The sequence below is a fragment of the Pteropus alecto genome, unplaced genomic scaffold, assembly GCF_000325575.1.
Source record: "Pteropus alecto unplaced genomic scaffold, ASM32557v1 scaffold131, whole genome shotgun sequence".
In the NCBI taxonomy this organism is placed as follows: domain Eukaryota; kingdom Metazoa; phylum Chordata; class Mammalia; order Chiroptera; family Pteropodidae; genus Pteropus; species Pteropus alecto.
In genome coordinates this window covers 4869756-4885330 of record NW_006434709.1, presented here as the reverse complement: position 1 = coordinate 4885330, position 15575 = coordinate 4869756, and the positions used below count along the sequence as shown (strand labels likewise).

The following is a 15575-nucleotide window of genomic DNA, read 5'->3' as shown; positions in this document are numbered from 1 at the left end:
GTCTTAAAAGCTCTGCCATGTTTGTCTTCTAGGATGAATCAGAGGCCTCTATAAACCACAGTGTGACAGACCACCACTCTCACTTTGCATTTGCAGAGTAGCAGACTGTTGTGCCAGAGGGTTTGTTGATGTTAAAAATATAGTCAGATTCGAGTGGCAGCGTTTTTCCCCCCTTCTTTGCCTGGAATGTTTTTGTTTTCCCTGGTAATAAAGCATGCAATTACTTACAGAATAACTATTTGTACATATGATTTCAGCTTAGAGGCAGAAATTGGCAAATTTTCAACGTGCCAGTGTGGCTCTGAACTGGCACCATTCACGAAGGGGAATAGGAAAGATGGCGTGGTTGTCCATTCTAGCCTTCCATTGCTTTGTCATGCAATGAGATCCTACTGGACCAGCAGTAAAAGACCACTCTATTTAGATTTCTAATTTGTGTTCCCACAGCCTTCTTGGAACAGAGATCACGATGACACAGCATCTACCCGTTCAGGAGGAACCCCGGGCCCTTCCAGCGGTGGCCACACATCACACAGTGGGGATAACAGCAGTGAGCAAGGTAGGAGAGGTGTTCTCATTATTCTCTTTTGCTATTTGTTTCATTTTTAAGGGTTGAAAAATCAGAATTGTCTAGTTAGTGACTATTTATACAGCTTTTTTCCTACAGTGTAAACCCCATAGGAGAATCAGCTCATCTTATTTTATCCCTCGACCCTTTCTTCTTCTATGCCATTCCAACTGCCTAGCTGCCTGTCACCTGGCCACCTCCGTAAAACAGGGTTAGTGAATTGACTGAGGGTGAGATTAGAGCAGTGGATTAGAAGTTGGAATGTGCATAAGTAGTATGTTACTAATACCCTACTATATCAATAAAAAGTATTATTATTACTGGCCCTTAGAAGCTTTTTGAGAGCTCATGAAGGAACCCACTAGGACTCCAAGTTAGCGATGTCTCACGATGCTTAGAAGGCAGTGGGCTTTTCAGAAACCCATGTTAGCTGTCCCTCTACACTGGGTCGAAGTCATTTTTCTGAATTTACTTATCTGATTCCTTAAGTGCTTGACTTCATTGCAAAGTCAGACTAAAGGGAATTAGGAAGAAATGGAAAGAAAACAGATCAATTCGATTTGTCTTGTTCTTTGAATGCACATACCTATGTGTGTATTTGGGTGTCCATGGATGTACATGTCTGACTATGACTGGTAGGAAATAAATTTTAAACATGAAGTTAATCTTCAGCAAAAAAAGGTGATTGAGTAGTCAGATGTCTTGCACTGCTTTTGATGAGACCCATTACAGCAGATTTTGTGTTCAGTTAATGCAACCAAAGTTTTAAAGGGTATTCTCTATCTGAATATAAAAAGACGGTTTTATTGAAGTTGACTCTGAGCCCAAAGTAGGTACATACTTTAAAATCTAGTTTGATGATCATGTTTCATTGGAGTGCTGTTAGACGACAAAAGAATTTTGTTTTCTAACGTAAATGAGTTCTGCCAATTAGAATTGCAGTCCACAGTGAATTTAACATGATTAATTTGAAAACAAAAACAGGAAAGTTAATTTTTTTTAAGCACATGTATGCCTTTTGGACTGGAAATAACTTCTACACATAGAATTTTAAGCATTTGAGACATTTTATTGTTCAAAGAAAAGTTGCTGACTTAATCACAAGTATAAGTCTAGTAAAAATGGAACCCGGAATAGTAAACTGGTTCAGAGCCGAGGCAGAAAGAGGCTAACCTCTGACCTCTGACTTTTACTGGAAAATGATATGCAGTATAAATCCACAGGGCCTTTTTTCTTTCAGGTGTGTATATGTCTGTGTTATGGTGTCACTGCTCACAGTGCTGTAGTTAAGGTGATGTCAGTACTTCCAATAGGAAGCCCTGCTTTCAGAATTCAGCTTACACCATGAGCCTTCAAAAAGGTGTAAATGGAATCTCAATTCTTTTTCCTGTACTCCAAAATTGCTACATGAGGTCATAGCCTAGAGTTTTGTTTGTTTGTTTCTTTTTCTTTTTCATTTCTGGGTTTTCAAAAAATATATCATCCACCAACAGGCAGAGCTGAAGTTCAAAGTAGTTGAGCTGCTACTTCGAACTATTTGTGAACTGCTAAAATGTACTTTAATTTAAAGTTATATAGGTTTCCTTAAACCTAATCTGATAAAAGGATTTTCAGAGGGCAAATGCTCCATCCCAGTTCTTCCCTTCTGATGGTTCATAACAAGGTATTAAGGTTTGCATGATTCTTTTCCCTTCAACAAATGCTCTCTAAAGGCCAATTTAATAATGAATTTGACTGTAACTAAGAGCTATAGACCCTTGACAGTACTAGAGTTTTCTACTTACTTCGTTTCTCTTGATATTTCTTCCATAAAAGACTACCACCTAGTTGTTGTTTTTTTTTTTTAAAAAAAGCATTTTCACATAAATTATTTCATTGGGATGATCTCAGTTGAAACTTTCTAAAACAATCTGGATGGCAGATAAAATACGTCTAGCCCATTTGACAGATGAGAGAAATAACGTATGGGTGAGTTGAAGGATTTGTTGAGTTTTCAGTGCAGTGTCAGATCAGCTTGATAACACAGGTGGTAGGAGTCACATCTTTAGTCTTACCTGCCCTTCCTTCCCTGTGGGTTCTCTTTGGCAGTGTGATTTATTCCTGGCTAAATGCAGAATGGTGCCTAGAAGTGTTGCTGCAACAACTTCCGTACATTTTTATGCCAACCGTGACCCTTCTAAATCTTTTTTTCATCCCTGAGACCTGTGGAGCTGGGTCTTTGTGCAGCCTTCGGATTAACTGTGCACAGTGGCTTTCCATGTTTTCCCTGTCTGCCTTTTCTGGCAGACATGGATGTGTAAGCCGTGCCAGCATTTGGCCCGTAGTGCATGTCCTAAATAGTTATTTACACAGTTTGAGTCCATTTTAGTCAACTGGGTAAATAACAGCCCTCTTCAAAAGATTTATAAATCCATAAATATGTCTTTATATATACCCAATAGACAGAAATAACTCAGTCTGTCAAGAACATATCCAAAGAGGTGTTTCCCCCACAGACAGGAGTAATACATATTTTAAAACTTTCTCTACTGTATTATTTGTACTGCATTTCTTTTTTCCTCATTCCTTTTCAATTTTCACCACTTCATTATGGCACCTGTGGTACAAAAAAAAAAAAAAAAAAAAAAAATCCCCTAAGCTTTGGTCCTCTGTTAAACAACCTTATCTGCTACACAGTGTAGGCATATAATAGGCTGTGTATCTCAACCAAGTCCTGTTCTTTTGGACTTTCAAAGTAAATAAAATAAAATAAGACATCCAGAAAATTCACAATGTTCTGACAGATTTCAAAATGCAATAACAATTTCTAGTTAGAGTTTCAGCAATTTGGGGGATATTGAGTGCTTTGATAATTTGCCAGAATAATGGCTGTTGTGACTGATGGAATAGTTTTAGTAAAATTTTTACCTAAGCATAAAAAAATAAAGTACAAAATTCCATCTTAGGCATTCTAAAGGGAGTGTATGTCAGGTAAGTAATTAATACCAAAGATAGTATTTTTCTTCAGAGATTTAATGTTTGTTCGTGATTTACATAACAAATCTTTTCCCCAACTCAAAGTATTTATTATGCAACTCTTCCTTATGACATCTACTTTTATTTACTATTAACACTTGTGGCTCCCTTCACTTTAATAGTGAAGTGCCTTTAAATTGGCATTGAAAAGGAAGGTCTAACAAATGCATTCGGTAGAGGGTTCTGCTGCTGTTGCTACCACATTGATTTTGTCTACTCTTTAACTTCCTCAAAGTACTTCCAAAGGTATGAGATTAAGTCCTTATTTTATCCCTGTCAATTATTTGCTATTTTCCTATTTCAAAAGAGATAAAAGTACAGCTCAGAAATATTGGAGAGTGAGTAACTATCAGAGTTAGCCCTAGAATCTCCATCTCTTGGCTTTATGCCTGCTTTAGGACAGGATGTGTTCAGGACCCCCAAGCAGAGTCTTGTAAGCTGAGGTACACCTCAGCAGATACGTGACTCTTTCATGTGTCTTTTATGTCCTACTGTGTGCGGCTGCACTAACGACCATAATTAGGGTTTACTGTAGGAAGCGTGTGGTTTGGAGCGGGAGAGCACCAAGCAAACCATGTGTATTTTTGCACTACTTCCCCAGAAGGCAGCCACTCTACAACTCATAAGCGGCTTTAGCTATGACTGACCACATTTTGCATTTGGCACTTCTCCCTTTGTGGCTCAAAGTCAAGAGAGATGAATACATGATAGCACTAAAATAATAAAATAACATATATTAAGGGCTGACAGTGTATTTCCATCTCTCATTTTATAAAGGAAGTCACGGAAGTTCAGAGAGGCTAGGAAACTTCCCCCAAATCACATACTGGTTGGTGGTAGAGTTAGGAATTGAACCCATGCAGTCTGACTCCAGAGCCCAAGCTCCTAACTATGGCATCCTTTTTGATAAAATACTTTGGTGTGGCTAAGGATGGAAAAAATAGATCATCTGATGGACAGTCTTCCTGTTGACTCCTTCCCCAGTGTCTGCGCTGGGTCTGGCACTATGCTCTGTAATGGTGACCGAGCTTCGAATAGGACATAATCAACATTAGCCTCAAGGGGGGTTATACTTTGCTGGTGAGTGAGAATCTAGGATTATTATTATTTTTTTTGTGTGCTAAGTAGAATGGTGATTGAGATATTTACAGAAGAGCCTGATGATTGATATGATTAATTTGTATTATGTATTAAGAGCCTATCCCATTTCATTCATTCAAAGATTTATTGAATTGAGACTAGGAACATAGAAAAAAAAAAGTAAGGGCATTTTTCTGGCAGAACATTTTCCACTTGAAGTTCATCTCATTTTCCTCTTTTGTAAGGATAAAGAAAAAGTATTATTTCTACATTGAAATTTGATGTAAAACATTTCAACCCTAAAGGACTTTAATGGTCCCTAGAACCTCTAAAAGCCACTTATGAACTTCTTCTTTTGGGGGCTGGATTCAGATCAACAATAGTATCTTTGCTCCCACTTAAAAAAAAAAAAAAAGCAAAAACAGCATGTTTCTTTAAAAAGGGACAATTGAAAAGCACTGCTACTTCTTTATAATAAAGTATCAATAGTTGCATTGCCTCCCACTGCCCCATCCCCCTTCCACGCCTGCTTTTGTATGAGTTCAGGCAACCTATAGGCAGAAGGCAATTCCATTTATTATTGAAGGGATTCTCAGGGCCGTTGTTTCAGACCTGTGAAGCCGGCAGGCAGGATGGGAGGGGGTTGGAAGCAAGGAGAGAGGGAGGTGGGGAAGGGCCACATTATGTTCCAGATGACTAAGCAACGATTTATATACCAGCTCGCCTTTTTACATGAAGAAGAAAAGTAATAACAGCCCATACCCAGGCATTTGAAACAGTCAGCTGTCTGATGAATAATGGGATAGGTGGGAAGGAGCGCTCTGATTGGATGTCTTAATGAGCACATTTCGCACAGAGTTTGGGCTGCAGTTCCCCTTGACCTTTGCCCTTTATTGACCAAACTGACACTTCATTTTTCACATACTTCCAATTATGGCTCGGCTTAAGTGTTGCCCTCCCTCCTTTATTTCTTTCCTATGGACAACTTGAGAGTGGTTGAGGCCACAGAAGATATTTTAATTTGAAAAACTACCTTGGCCACTCAGGTTTAGGATGTAATCTATAATCTGCAGTTTTTCAGATGAAAACACAAAGTGAATACTGCTTATTTAGAAATAGTTTTCTTTCTTTCCTTTTTAAAATCCCAACTGACTTTAAAAGCAAAATGTTTATAATAACCAAGGAACACTGAAAATGGAGAAACATGTTTTAAAAATAGTTTTTTTTTTTCATTTCATTTGTCTGTTGGTCAGAGTGATTTGAATGAGCTATTTTTGTTCACAGTTACTTCTTAATCCTTGTACTTCTCAGGGAATTTCTTATATTTCAGTGGCACTGTAATGCATTTATAGTGGACAGAAAGGAAAAGTAAAATATAATTGTGACTACAGGCCTCAGCCCTTAGACCATTGCAGCCCATGTGTTACTTTAGTTATATTTAACGTTGGACTGCAAATTAAAGTGTGGCCTTTGCACATGATAGCAGGCAGAATAGGAAAGTGATTACCTGATGGGAAAAGTCAGGTGTAAAAAAGTAGGGGAGGTTATTATACTCCACAAATCCCTATTATCAAAAGGTCCATATTATTAACTTATCAAACATGTTGAATTAGATGTATAGACAGAATTGTTTTCCCAAGAACACCCCATGTAAGATTTATCTTTCCTTTTATTGGCTCATCAAATGTGAGTAACTGTTTTCGGTTCTCCATTTGCTTGACTTTTAGCATCATGAAAGCAGGTCACCTTAAAAGAAGGAAAAATAACTTTATCATGTAAAAGTAGTAACAGTATATTTAGGGGCATGAACTTGGCTATAAGTGTTTTCACGGAAAGTGCATCTTCTCACTTTTAGGCAATATTACTAGTAAACTTAGGGTCATTATTTTTCATCTTAAACAACTGAAAAATGTGTTTGAAATTATTTACTACCAAATAAATTTCCCTCTAACACAGAAGTATTTGTCTCCAAAGTGGATAAAGTGTTACCTACTTTATTATGTAGCCCTCTGGCATATCCATGGCATATTTTTACTATAATATGGTAATAAAAGAATATGTAAAAGGCAGACAAAGGTTCTGTCTTTTTCTCTAAGGTGACCTCTGTTACCAAGTAACTGCTTTACTTATGAGCTTATTAAAAACTCAAAAAAATGAGCTTTTCATACTTCACAGGCATTGATGTGAAAATGAGCTGTCCTGTGAGTAGTTTTCTTGATCATTTTTAGAACAATTGATTAGCCAAAGAGCTACTGTCATTAGTTGACATTGACTGATAGCAATTTGTCACAAGCTCTGAAGGTCAGCTAGACCGTTGGAGTTTCAGCATGCCTTTGATTGACCTTTACCGATTCCATCCTCATGTGATTGGGTTTGAATAGGTCTGAACCTCAATTGGAAAAGACAGGGCATTAGTCAACTGGGTCATTTCTTATATTTTCTGTTGATTGCTCATTTTTATTTATGCGTGAATTCATGGTCTGGATGTCTTATCAAATTTTTGTCCTCTAATTTTTGAAACTCAAAAGGTGTGATACTTGTGAAGTATCTTAAACCTTCTAAAACCACAATTCTGTTTTCCCATTGGTTTGCAATGTTACAGTGGATTTGGTATGTTACGTAGACTTTGTTATTGACACTTGCCATTGTCACCTGGGCAGATACTGGGGCTTTGTTGTATGTGGTGGATTGAAATTTTGTTGTTGGTGTTGCCGTTATAGTTGTTTCTTAAGAAATACCAACTCTGGTGTGTCTTCTAAAATTAAACACCAGTTCTTTGAGTTTCTTAGGATTAATTACATTGGTTTCTCAAGAATCATGTGATAGTTTTAAATAAAAAAATGAGTGTTAAAGAATTATATGAATGATGATGTTAAGTCATTCATCATTTAGCTCTGCAGTCAGAAGATATGAAAACTTTTAAAAAGGTATCTTTTCAGTTTCACTCAGTCTGCTGTAAATTAGAAAAAGCTCCCCTGTCTGTACCAGCATTAGTCTTTCAGAGAGAGTGGAATATATTTCCTATTGTAGTGGACCCGGAAGTTACTGGTTTATAATGCTCAGTTCTTTCTTTCTAAAACTAAGATATTTCTCCAAAATGCATCGCATATAGAAGAATATATTCTACACTCATGTTAATAGCATGCATTTTATCGCCTTATATAAATAATGAAAAGGGTGATATGAAGATTCAGAAACGCAGATCTTAATGTGTAATTATTTAATTCAGTTTCTAAATAAGACCTGTCTTTTCTCTTACTCTCTCTCACCTTCCCTTCTTCTCTTCGTTCTGCATGGAGTTTTAAACTATAAGCAATAACTTGTTTTTCAGGTCAGCCCTCGTAGGCATACCAACGCAACCACACACAGCCTGGTACAGCTTAAACGTGTGTTTCAGTTTCTACCCAAGAAAATAAACCAGGAGAGAATCCATTGTCCCAGGTGGTGGATTTTTCACATGGTGTCATTCTTGGCAAGGTTGAAGTGACGAAGTTAATTTTAGGGAAGCATCTATTTAATATAGCCCAAGGAGATAAAAAGAGTCTAGTATTGTATTCACTTCTGTAGATAGGCCAAAATATTATCATGAGTTGTATTTAAGGGGAGAAATGTAAATTTATGCATTCTAGTCAAGTCATCAAAAATGGATTAAGCAATTATGTGTGGCAGGTGCTCTGTGTGAGGCTATAAAATGAGCAGGTCGTATGTAGTATTTGCCCTCAGGAAGTTCATGTGCACTACCAAGAACATCAAGCATATATAAGTATTCAGTAAATACTGAATGTTCTTAGGGAGCTGTGAGTGTGGAAGTTCATGTGCACTACCAAGAACATCAAGCATATGTAAGTGCAGTATTCAGTAAATACGGAATGTTCTTACGGAGCTGTGAGTGTATTTATTTCACAACATGCCAATGACCCAGACATGGTGAACTCTGTGGTCAGGGATATTGACCAAAAGACAAGGTGAGAGATATTTGGCCTGACTTGCAGGGGTACACCATTACCTTGGTCCTCTCTGACTATCATAGAGACTTGGCATCTAGGGGGCCCTGTGAGACCAATTTTGATCCATAGCCCACTCTAGGGAACTTGGTTCAGTTCTCCCACACAGCCATATGGCCACTGAGGGCTTCTGCAGTGTGAACCACTGGTGCCATCATTGCTTTCTCCACCGTTAGTCACCTGGCTGCCAACTCATACTGATCCTCTTCAGGGGACCTTAACATTTTGGGGGTGGTGTGGATTCCTTTGATAATCTGGTGAAGTCAATGGATATCTTGTCAGAATAATACTTTTATTAATGCATACAATAAAATACATGGGACTACAGGGAAAATAAATATATTGAAATCCACTCATTGAAATACTTTTAAAAACCTAGTGGTCATTTAATAATAGGAATGCTTTGTTAAATATGCATTAAATAATAAGATCTAGCAGTAATTCTATACCTCATTTTTGAAATAATGGTGAATGTAAGTGATATTTTTAAGACATTTGTAACAACTGTATTGTGATAAGTAAATATGATTTCCACTGGTGACAAAGTCACAGGTCCTGCTAATAGTTCTGTGGTTTGTTACTTACCTGGATACACACTTGAAAGAAATGCTAATTCCTATTAGAGGTTAGTTAGAAGAAAATGTAATTTTTTTCCCTTTCCAAGTATGTAGATCTTCTGAATTCTAGCCATGGACCTCTTTGTGGGAGAGGGTCTATGTAGCCCAGGTTAAAAACTTCTAAACTTAAGTATCACCTGCAGGAAGTATTCTGTCAACCCACAGATTGGAGGAAGTGAGCCTTTTCTGTGGTCTCATGATATCCCATGTCTTATCCTTTCTCACGTATTGAAATGAACCATTCACGCATTAGCCTCTTCAGAACACTCATGGGAAAGCACTAGTTTTCATCTTTAAGTATTCTGTGCCCAGCACAGTTATGGGCACATGACCATTCAAAGGGTGATTGCACAACATTCCCTCAGGACTTTCTGTGCCCAGCACAGTTATGGGCACATGACCATTGATGGGTAATTATTATAGGACCAGGAACCCTCTCATGCTTTCAAAGGGTGATTGCACAACATTCCCTCAGGACCGATTTCTTCTGGGTGCCAGATGGCTATTCTCACATGGCTAATCTCACATCTCTGTCGAAATGTAAATAGATACAGTCTCACCTGTCCTGACTCCCAGAGATGCCTTTGAACAGGGAATCTCAAGGAACGATTCAGTGGGTAGCCCTTTTTAGCAGTTGGTGGTAGATGGCTTTAGGGATGTACCTTAAATCACACCACCCACATAATTCCCTGTTCTGCCTACTCCTACTCTTGGATACCACCCTCTGTCCCTGAATGAGCTTCTTATAAAGGATGGATGGGGACTGGTAGAAGCATTTTAGTATCTTTTGAGTGATCTTAGTGTGGGGGGCAAGAATGAATTCTGAGACAGGACCCTGTGGCAGCAGTAACTGCGCTACCCTAAGCGGCTGCTTTTATGTCCTTTGCCGTTCCCAGCAGCACAAATGATTCCATCCCCTGGGATGTGATATTTAGCTTTGCTCTGGAATTTATCTCTCTCCTCCATGAATGCTAGCACTAATTAAGGATAGTGGTAGAGGTTTTGGCTGTTGGCCTAGCAAAAACTAACCCAAACAGTAAATTTATGCCAAACATTTTCCTTAAAAAGGGGTAGGCGTTGTCTACCTCTTACATTGATTGGTCCCAGAAGTGTAGTTGGTAAGTTGGGTTTTGCTCAAGTGTCTGGCTTTGTGGATTAGTTCAGTCTTGCAGATAATTTTCCGTAATTACTTAACCTAAAAGCATTCTGTTTGATTAGTACAATTAGCTTTGGCTTTCCCCCATTTACCAATATCAAGCCATATGCATTCCCTCCTAGACATAGATCATCTCATTTTCTAACAAGGAATGAGAGAAGAACTTCTTTTTACTTATTTCCATAGCAGGAGAAAAAGAGAACCTGACTTTACCTAGACAGTCTTAAATTTTCTTCAAAATCACATATTTTTAAGAAAGGAGGAATTGAAGAGTCAGTGCAGGAAATATTGAAGTTGCCGATAGGCTTGTTGCTACATCATTAGCATTAGATCAATGGTATTTCTTTAAAATTTTTCATTTTGTTGTAGTTTCGATCCTTTCTTTAGTGCCCCAATTACAGTGAACCTGTGACAGCAGGACAGGGAGTATTGCGAGACCCTTTTGTACTTTGATACCTTAGGAAAAAAGGATATATCTTAATTTTAAAGTGCATTTTAATATTCTCTCCTTTATTCTAAGATAGGATTTAAGGAAATCAAGAAGATAAAAATATACAATAAGATAAAAATAAGTAGATGAAGAAGTTATAATGAAAGGAAAATAAACGAGAGGCAGTCATGAGAGTAGTTCAAAACACTATGGATTATAAGATCATGTACAGATCAGATGTATAGTTGCTGGAAATAGGCAGCTAATTTGGCTCTGAGCTTCCTGGCAGTCAAAATGAAGAGTGAAATATAATAAGTTACAAGGTTTATGACATCTATGGAGGTTGTTTAGAAAAATTCCTTTGGCATAAAGACTTGAGAGAAATTCTCCTACATGTCCTCACATAGGGATCCAGAGAGATGGCATAGACTGACATCTTCATCGTCACTTGCAGGACTCCTTTGGCATTTCTCTTAGCTCCTAGTGCAATGCTGCAAATATAAGTGCCTGATAAATGTTTGATTGACTGATTTGATGCGATGCCTGGATTCATATTCAGCCCATTGTTACTTTAACTCCTTGGTATCTAAGCTAGTCTTGATTTCCATGGTTGAAACAGGTAATAATCTGTCTTCATATGAGCCAAGATCCTTATTATTTGGTGATGCCATGGGGCCGTTTCTCACATTTCCGTCTCCTTCTTCTGACCATTTTATGGTGGATCAGTTCCATTCTTTAGTCTTTTCTCCCTCTACCTGAGGCCAGGATACAAGTGGGAGTGTTCTCGTCATTCTGGTTGTTGTCTTCTAAAACAGGATTAATGGAGCCATAGAGATTCAGATATGCGATGGTTAACATGGAGCTGTCAAGGGGCTGAGGTAGGATGCCAGAATGGTTAAGATTCAGGTGCCACGGTCTTTAAAAATGAAACTTCTGAGGAAATATGATTTCAACATATAAAATTGGAGTCGGCTGTGTGTTATGAATATTTGGTTTACCACATCCCAGCACCAAGAACAGCCCCTTATGTGAAAGTTATAAATTTAGTGCAAATAGAAGGTATTGCTTGATATTGTGAATTTTGAGCTTATGAGAAGAATACTCCCAAAGGTGAAGACAGAAATAGTTTCTTTCACCAGCTTAATGAGTAGTAATTGAACAACCACTATGTACTAGACCAGTGCTAGACGTGAGACATCAAAGAGGCCATTCTTGGAATCGAGAAACTGACAGTCCAGTGGAGGGCCAAACAATTAACTTATGGTAGCTTAAGTCTCAGGATTGAGAAGGCTCAGTGTAGTTTGGAAGTAGAGGAATGGCACCTAACAAATGAGCAAAGATGAGTCAGCTGCCTTCTGTGGCAGGCATTCTTGATGGATCACAGCACCCTTTCTCATCAAGCCCGAATGGGACTCAGATGTGGGTACTTCGCCACATAGCACTCAAAGTGACCACTACCCATCCCTCAGAGTTAGCCCTCGAAGAAATCTGCTTTTTATTCCCAATCTCCTACCTGGCTCCTCCAAGAGGGTGAGTCTCTGATGGAAACCTGGGACAGGTGGAGAAGTAGCAGAGCATACAAGGCAAAGAAATTAGTTTGCATAAAGATATAAAATAAAGAGAAAGCATGACACTTCAGAGGCTTCGCATGTGCCTCAGCATGAGCAGAGAACAGGGTGTGGAGAAGCTGGAGTCTGAAGAGGAGAGGGCAAGAGGTGGCAGGAGCCGGACGACGAAGGGTCATGGATGCTGTCTTCAGAAGTCGGGAGTTTGTTTGCGAGGCAGTGGGGAGACCTTGAAAATGTCAGAGTTGTGCCTTGGTCGGATCTGAGTGAGGGAAGACTCGATGTGAGGAAGGGCTGGAGCCAGCACTACAGTTTTACAGAAATGCTGAGGGCATGTAGTTAAGGCAAAGGCTAAGGGGCTGAAGAGAAAAGGTTTTGAGGAGGACACTGGACCAGACTGAGATACTGAGTGGTCTGTGGGGCGGTGGGTAGGGAAGGGTTTAGGATAATGCAGTTTTCAGAATACTGCCCTGTAGCTTCAGTGTAGCTTTACCTCTCTAGATATGGGGACAATATAGCTAGCTATTGCTGACTATGGTTTTGCCCCAAACCCTGGGTGGACAGAAGTGACATTTTCCCACCTCTTCTCTCTGCTACCCTTGTTTCCCTTGAAGAAGGTGCTGGCTCCATGGGACGAGGAGCTGCATGGAAAGGAAGAGGCCACCCATGCTATCATGGGAATTTGGTGACTCATTTCTTCAGTTTACGCCTCTGAAAATGAGGTGACTTCCCTCTTTGCTTGACAACTGATTGATGAACATTTCCTGAGCTTTTGTTTCATGGGCCTTCGTGCTCATGGGCTTCCAGTGGATTCTAACCTTGGTGTGCTTCAGCCTGTCCACTTTCCAGGCTAATTTTTCTTTTTATGTACAATCTTCAAATGGTCTGCTGAGGACTTACTATACTCTGAGATTGGAAATAGGATGCTCTTATGCCTGCTGATACAGCTCTGTTTACATTTACTTTTTGCCAGAATGTTAAAGAAAGAAGGATGATTTTTTTAATACTGAAATAGTATTTTTTTTTCTAACAATACTATCACCTGGTACTTAGAATGTTTGTATTGAAAGTTGTCTTTAAAAATAGTGCACCTCATTTTGTGTGTCTAGAATTTGTTTTCAGCTTTTACTTTCTTTCCCAGGATGTGGGTCTGTGTATTTTTAGAAGGATTGTCCTTTACTTCGATTCCAGATGCCCTGATGCTCTTGGTAGGAAAGGAGTCAGCATTGGACATTAATTGCTCTGTTAAATGATGGGATGCTAATAACAGCTACATAGGGAGAAGTGGAAGCATTTACCTTTAAGGCTTCAAGAGTGTTCCTGGGGTTCATTGTTCAGAATAGAATTGGAGGCAATAGGTTTGCATTATGTAGGTTAGAATCATCATCTTAGATATAGCCATAGTCCTTAGATTTGATTTTCATATTTCAAATGGAGGCAGTAGGTTTGACGTGTCTTGTTTTGCAGCTGGAACAGATTCTATTTTTAATCTGTAAGTCGAAAATGGCGTGGAGCCATGTACTGCCCAGATCCAAATGCATAACTCCTGTTGATATCACTGAGTTTCATGATGGATTGGGAAGAAGTATGTGGCCTTTATTCCAAATATCTATCTGACTCTTTAGAATTAAACATGCTGAACAAATCCTACCATTTTTCAAGTTAAAATGAAGTATTTTCTAATATAGCAACCATGCTGGCTTAAAGGAAGAATACAACACTTCCAAGTAGACATACACATAACCGTAGAATTGGTTTTCAGGCAGAGAGAAGCACCTGGGCTCATTAACCTGGGAGGCATAGTAAAGGACATGGTTGTATTGAGCTACACAAAATTACCTTTAAATAGAAAAAAATAAGAGGAAAGAGCCTTTTCTTTGGATGGAACTCTGCTCATGGAAGTACGCAAATTATTTTTGGTGAGTAATTCTAGCAGGAGTCCTCTTGTACTTCCCCACTCTTATTACCCAGCAGTGGAAATGGTATGGCAATATTTATTCAGAATTGACTGATGTTTGCATTGATAAATAAATGTACTGAAATCATAATTGTTATAACAGGATTGTTTGATTACCTGGCAATGGCCTTGTTCTGAGATAGCTTTTGGATCACCTGTTCATTGGGAACATTTGACAGATCTCATATTTATTACCCAATTGAATGTCAGTAGCAATTGCAGCTAAAGATAAACAAAAATGCAAGTACTTGTTGACCTTGACTTTTTTCCACAACAGATTGGACTTGATGGCTCTATTGCTGTTGAACTGATAAGGGTTATAAACAGTAGTTTAAGGAAAATATTTTATTCCCAGAGGAAAGTGCCCTATTTGCTGTGGGAAATGGCAATAGACATGTATACCCTTGGCCAGATTTCCTTAATCCACCTTTATTTGAGCTGTGGGAAAAGGATATGGGGGAAAACTTTTTATGGCTTTAATATACAATTGCATAGATTGTTATAACTTGTGAATAGCGTAGCTAACAGATTGAATACAGTTTTAGGAGAAGCCAATGATGTTTTTATGATTTATGATACTTAGCAATATGATTTCTTTTGGAACTATCACATTAATATTATGTTGTGTTTCAGAGAGGCAGATCTCGTAAAAATGCAATAGACTCGTGGTGCCAAAATGCTCTTTCAGATTCAAATTAAAAGCATTAATTGCCATTGGTTAGTGATTTCACTAGGGACAAAGAGAAAAATCGGCCTAGTAAATATATTTACATGGGACACTGCAGAAGCGCACTGGGAGATGTGGAAATCAGCACTTGCTTTTGGGCACAAAGTCATAAGTTCCAGATTTGAATCAAGAAACTCAGGGCCATTAAGAATTCCCATTTCTTGGGGAGGCATAAAGCCTCAGCAACCTGTCCTATTTGCTCTTAAAAATCCCACTGCATTTTCCTTTTGGGAAGAGGTGCTTTGGCTCAATGCCACTGGCTTCAACTTTTGCTCTTAAAATGTTGTTTTGATGCATAGTCTAGTGATGGCTGAATTGATTTCTGTGCATAAACAGTGGCCTAGATTCTTACCCTGTGGAAATCCATGGAATTATAACTGTAGGTTCCCGGAGTGATAAGAAGTAAGCAAATGATTAGATATGCATGCAGGGAAAAAAATTGAGATGCTCATAGAA

At 38.6% G+C, this 15575-nt stretch overlaps 1 protein-coding gene across 2 annotated transcripts in view; it reads left to right on the top strand.

Moving 5' to 3' along the window:
- MEIS1 (Meis homeobox 1) overlaps nucleotides 1-15575 on the top strand; it is a 129914-nt gene that overhangs the window by 28229 nt on the left and 86110 nt on the right. For both annotated transcript variants that reach the window (XM_006909541.3, XM_015587500.2), the window contains exon 7: nucleotides 448-559. In XM_006909541.3, the coding sequence (XP_006909603.1) occupies nucleotides 448-559 (112 nt within the window). The remainder of the gene's footprint in view (nucleotides 1-447; nucleotides 560-15575) is intronic.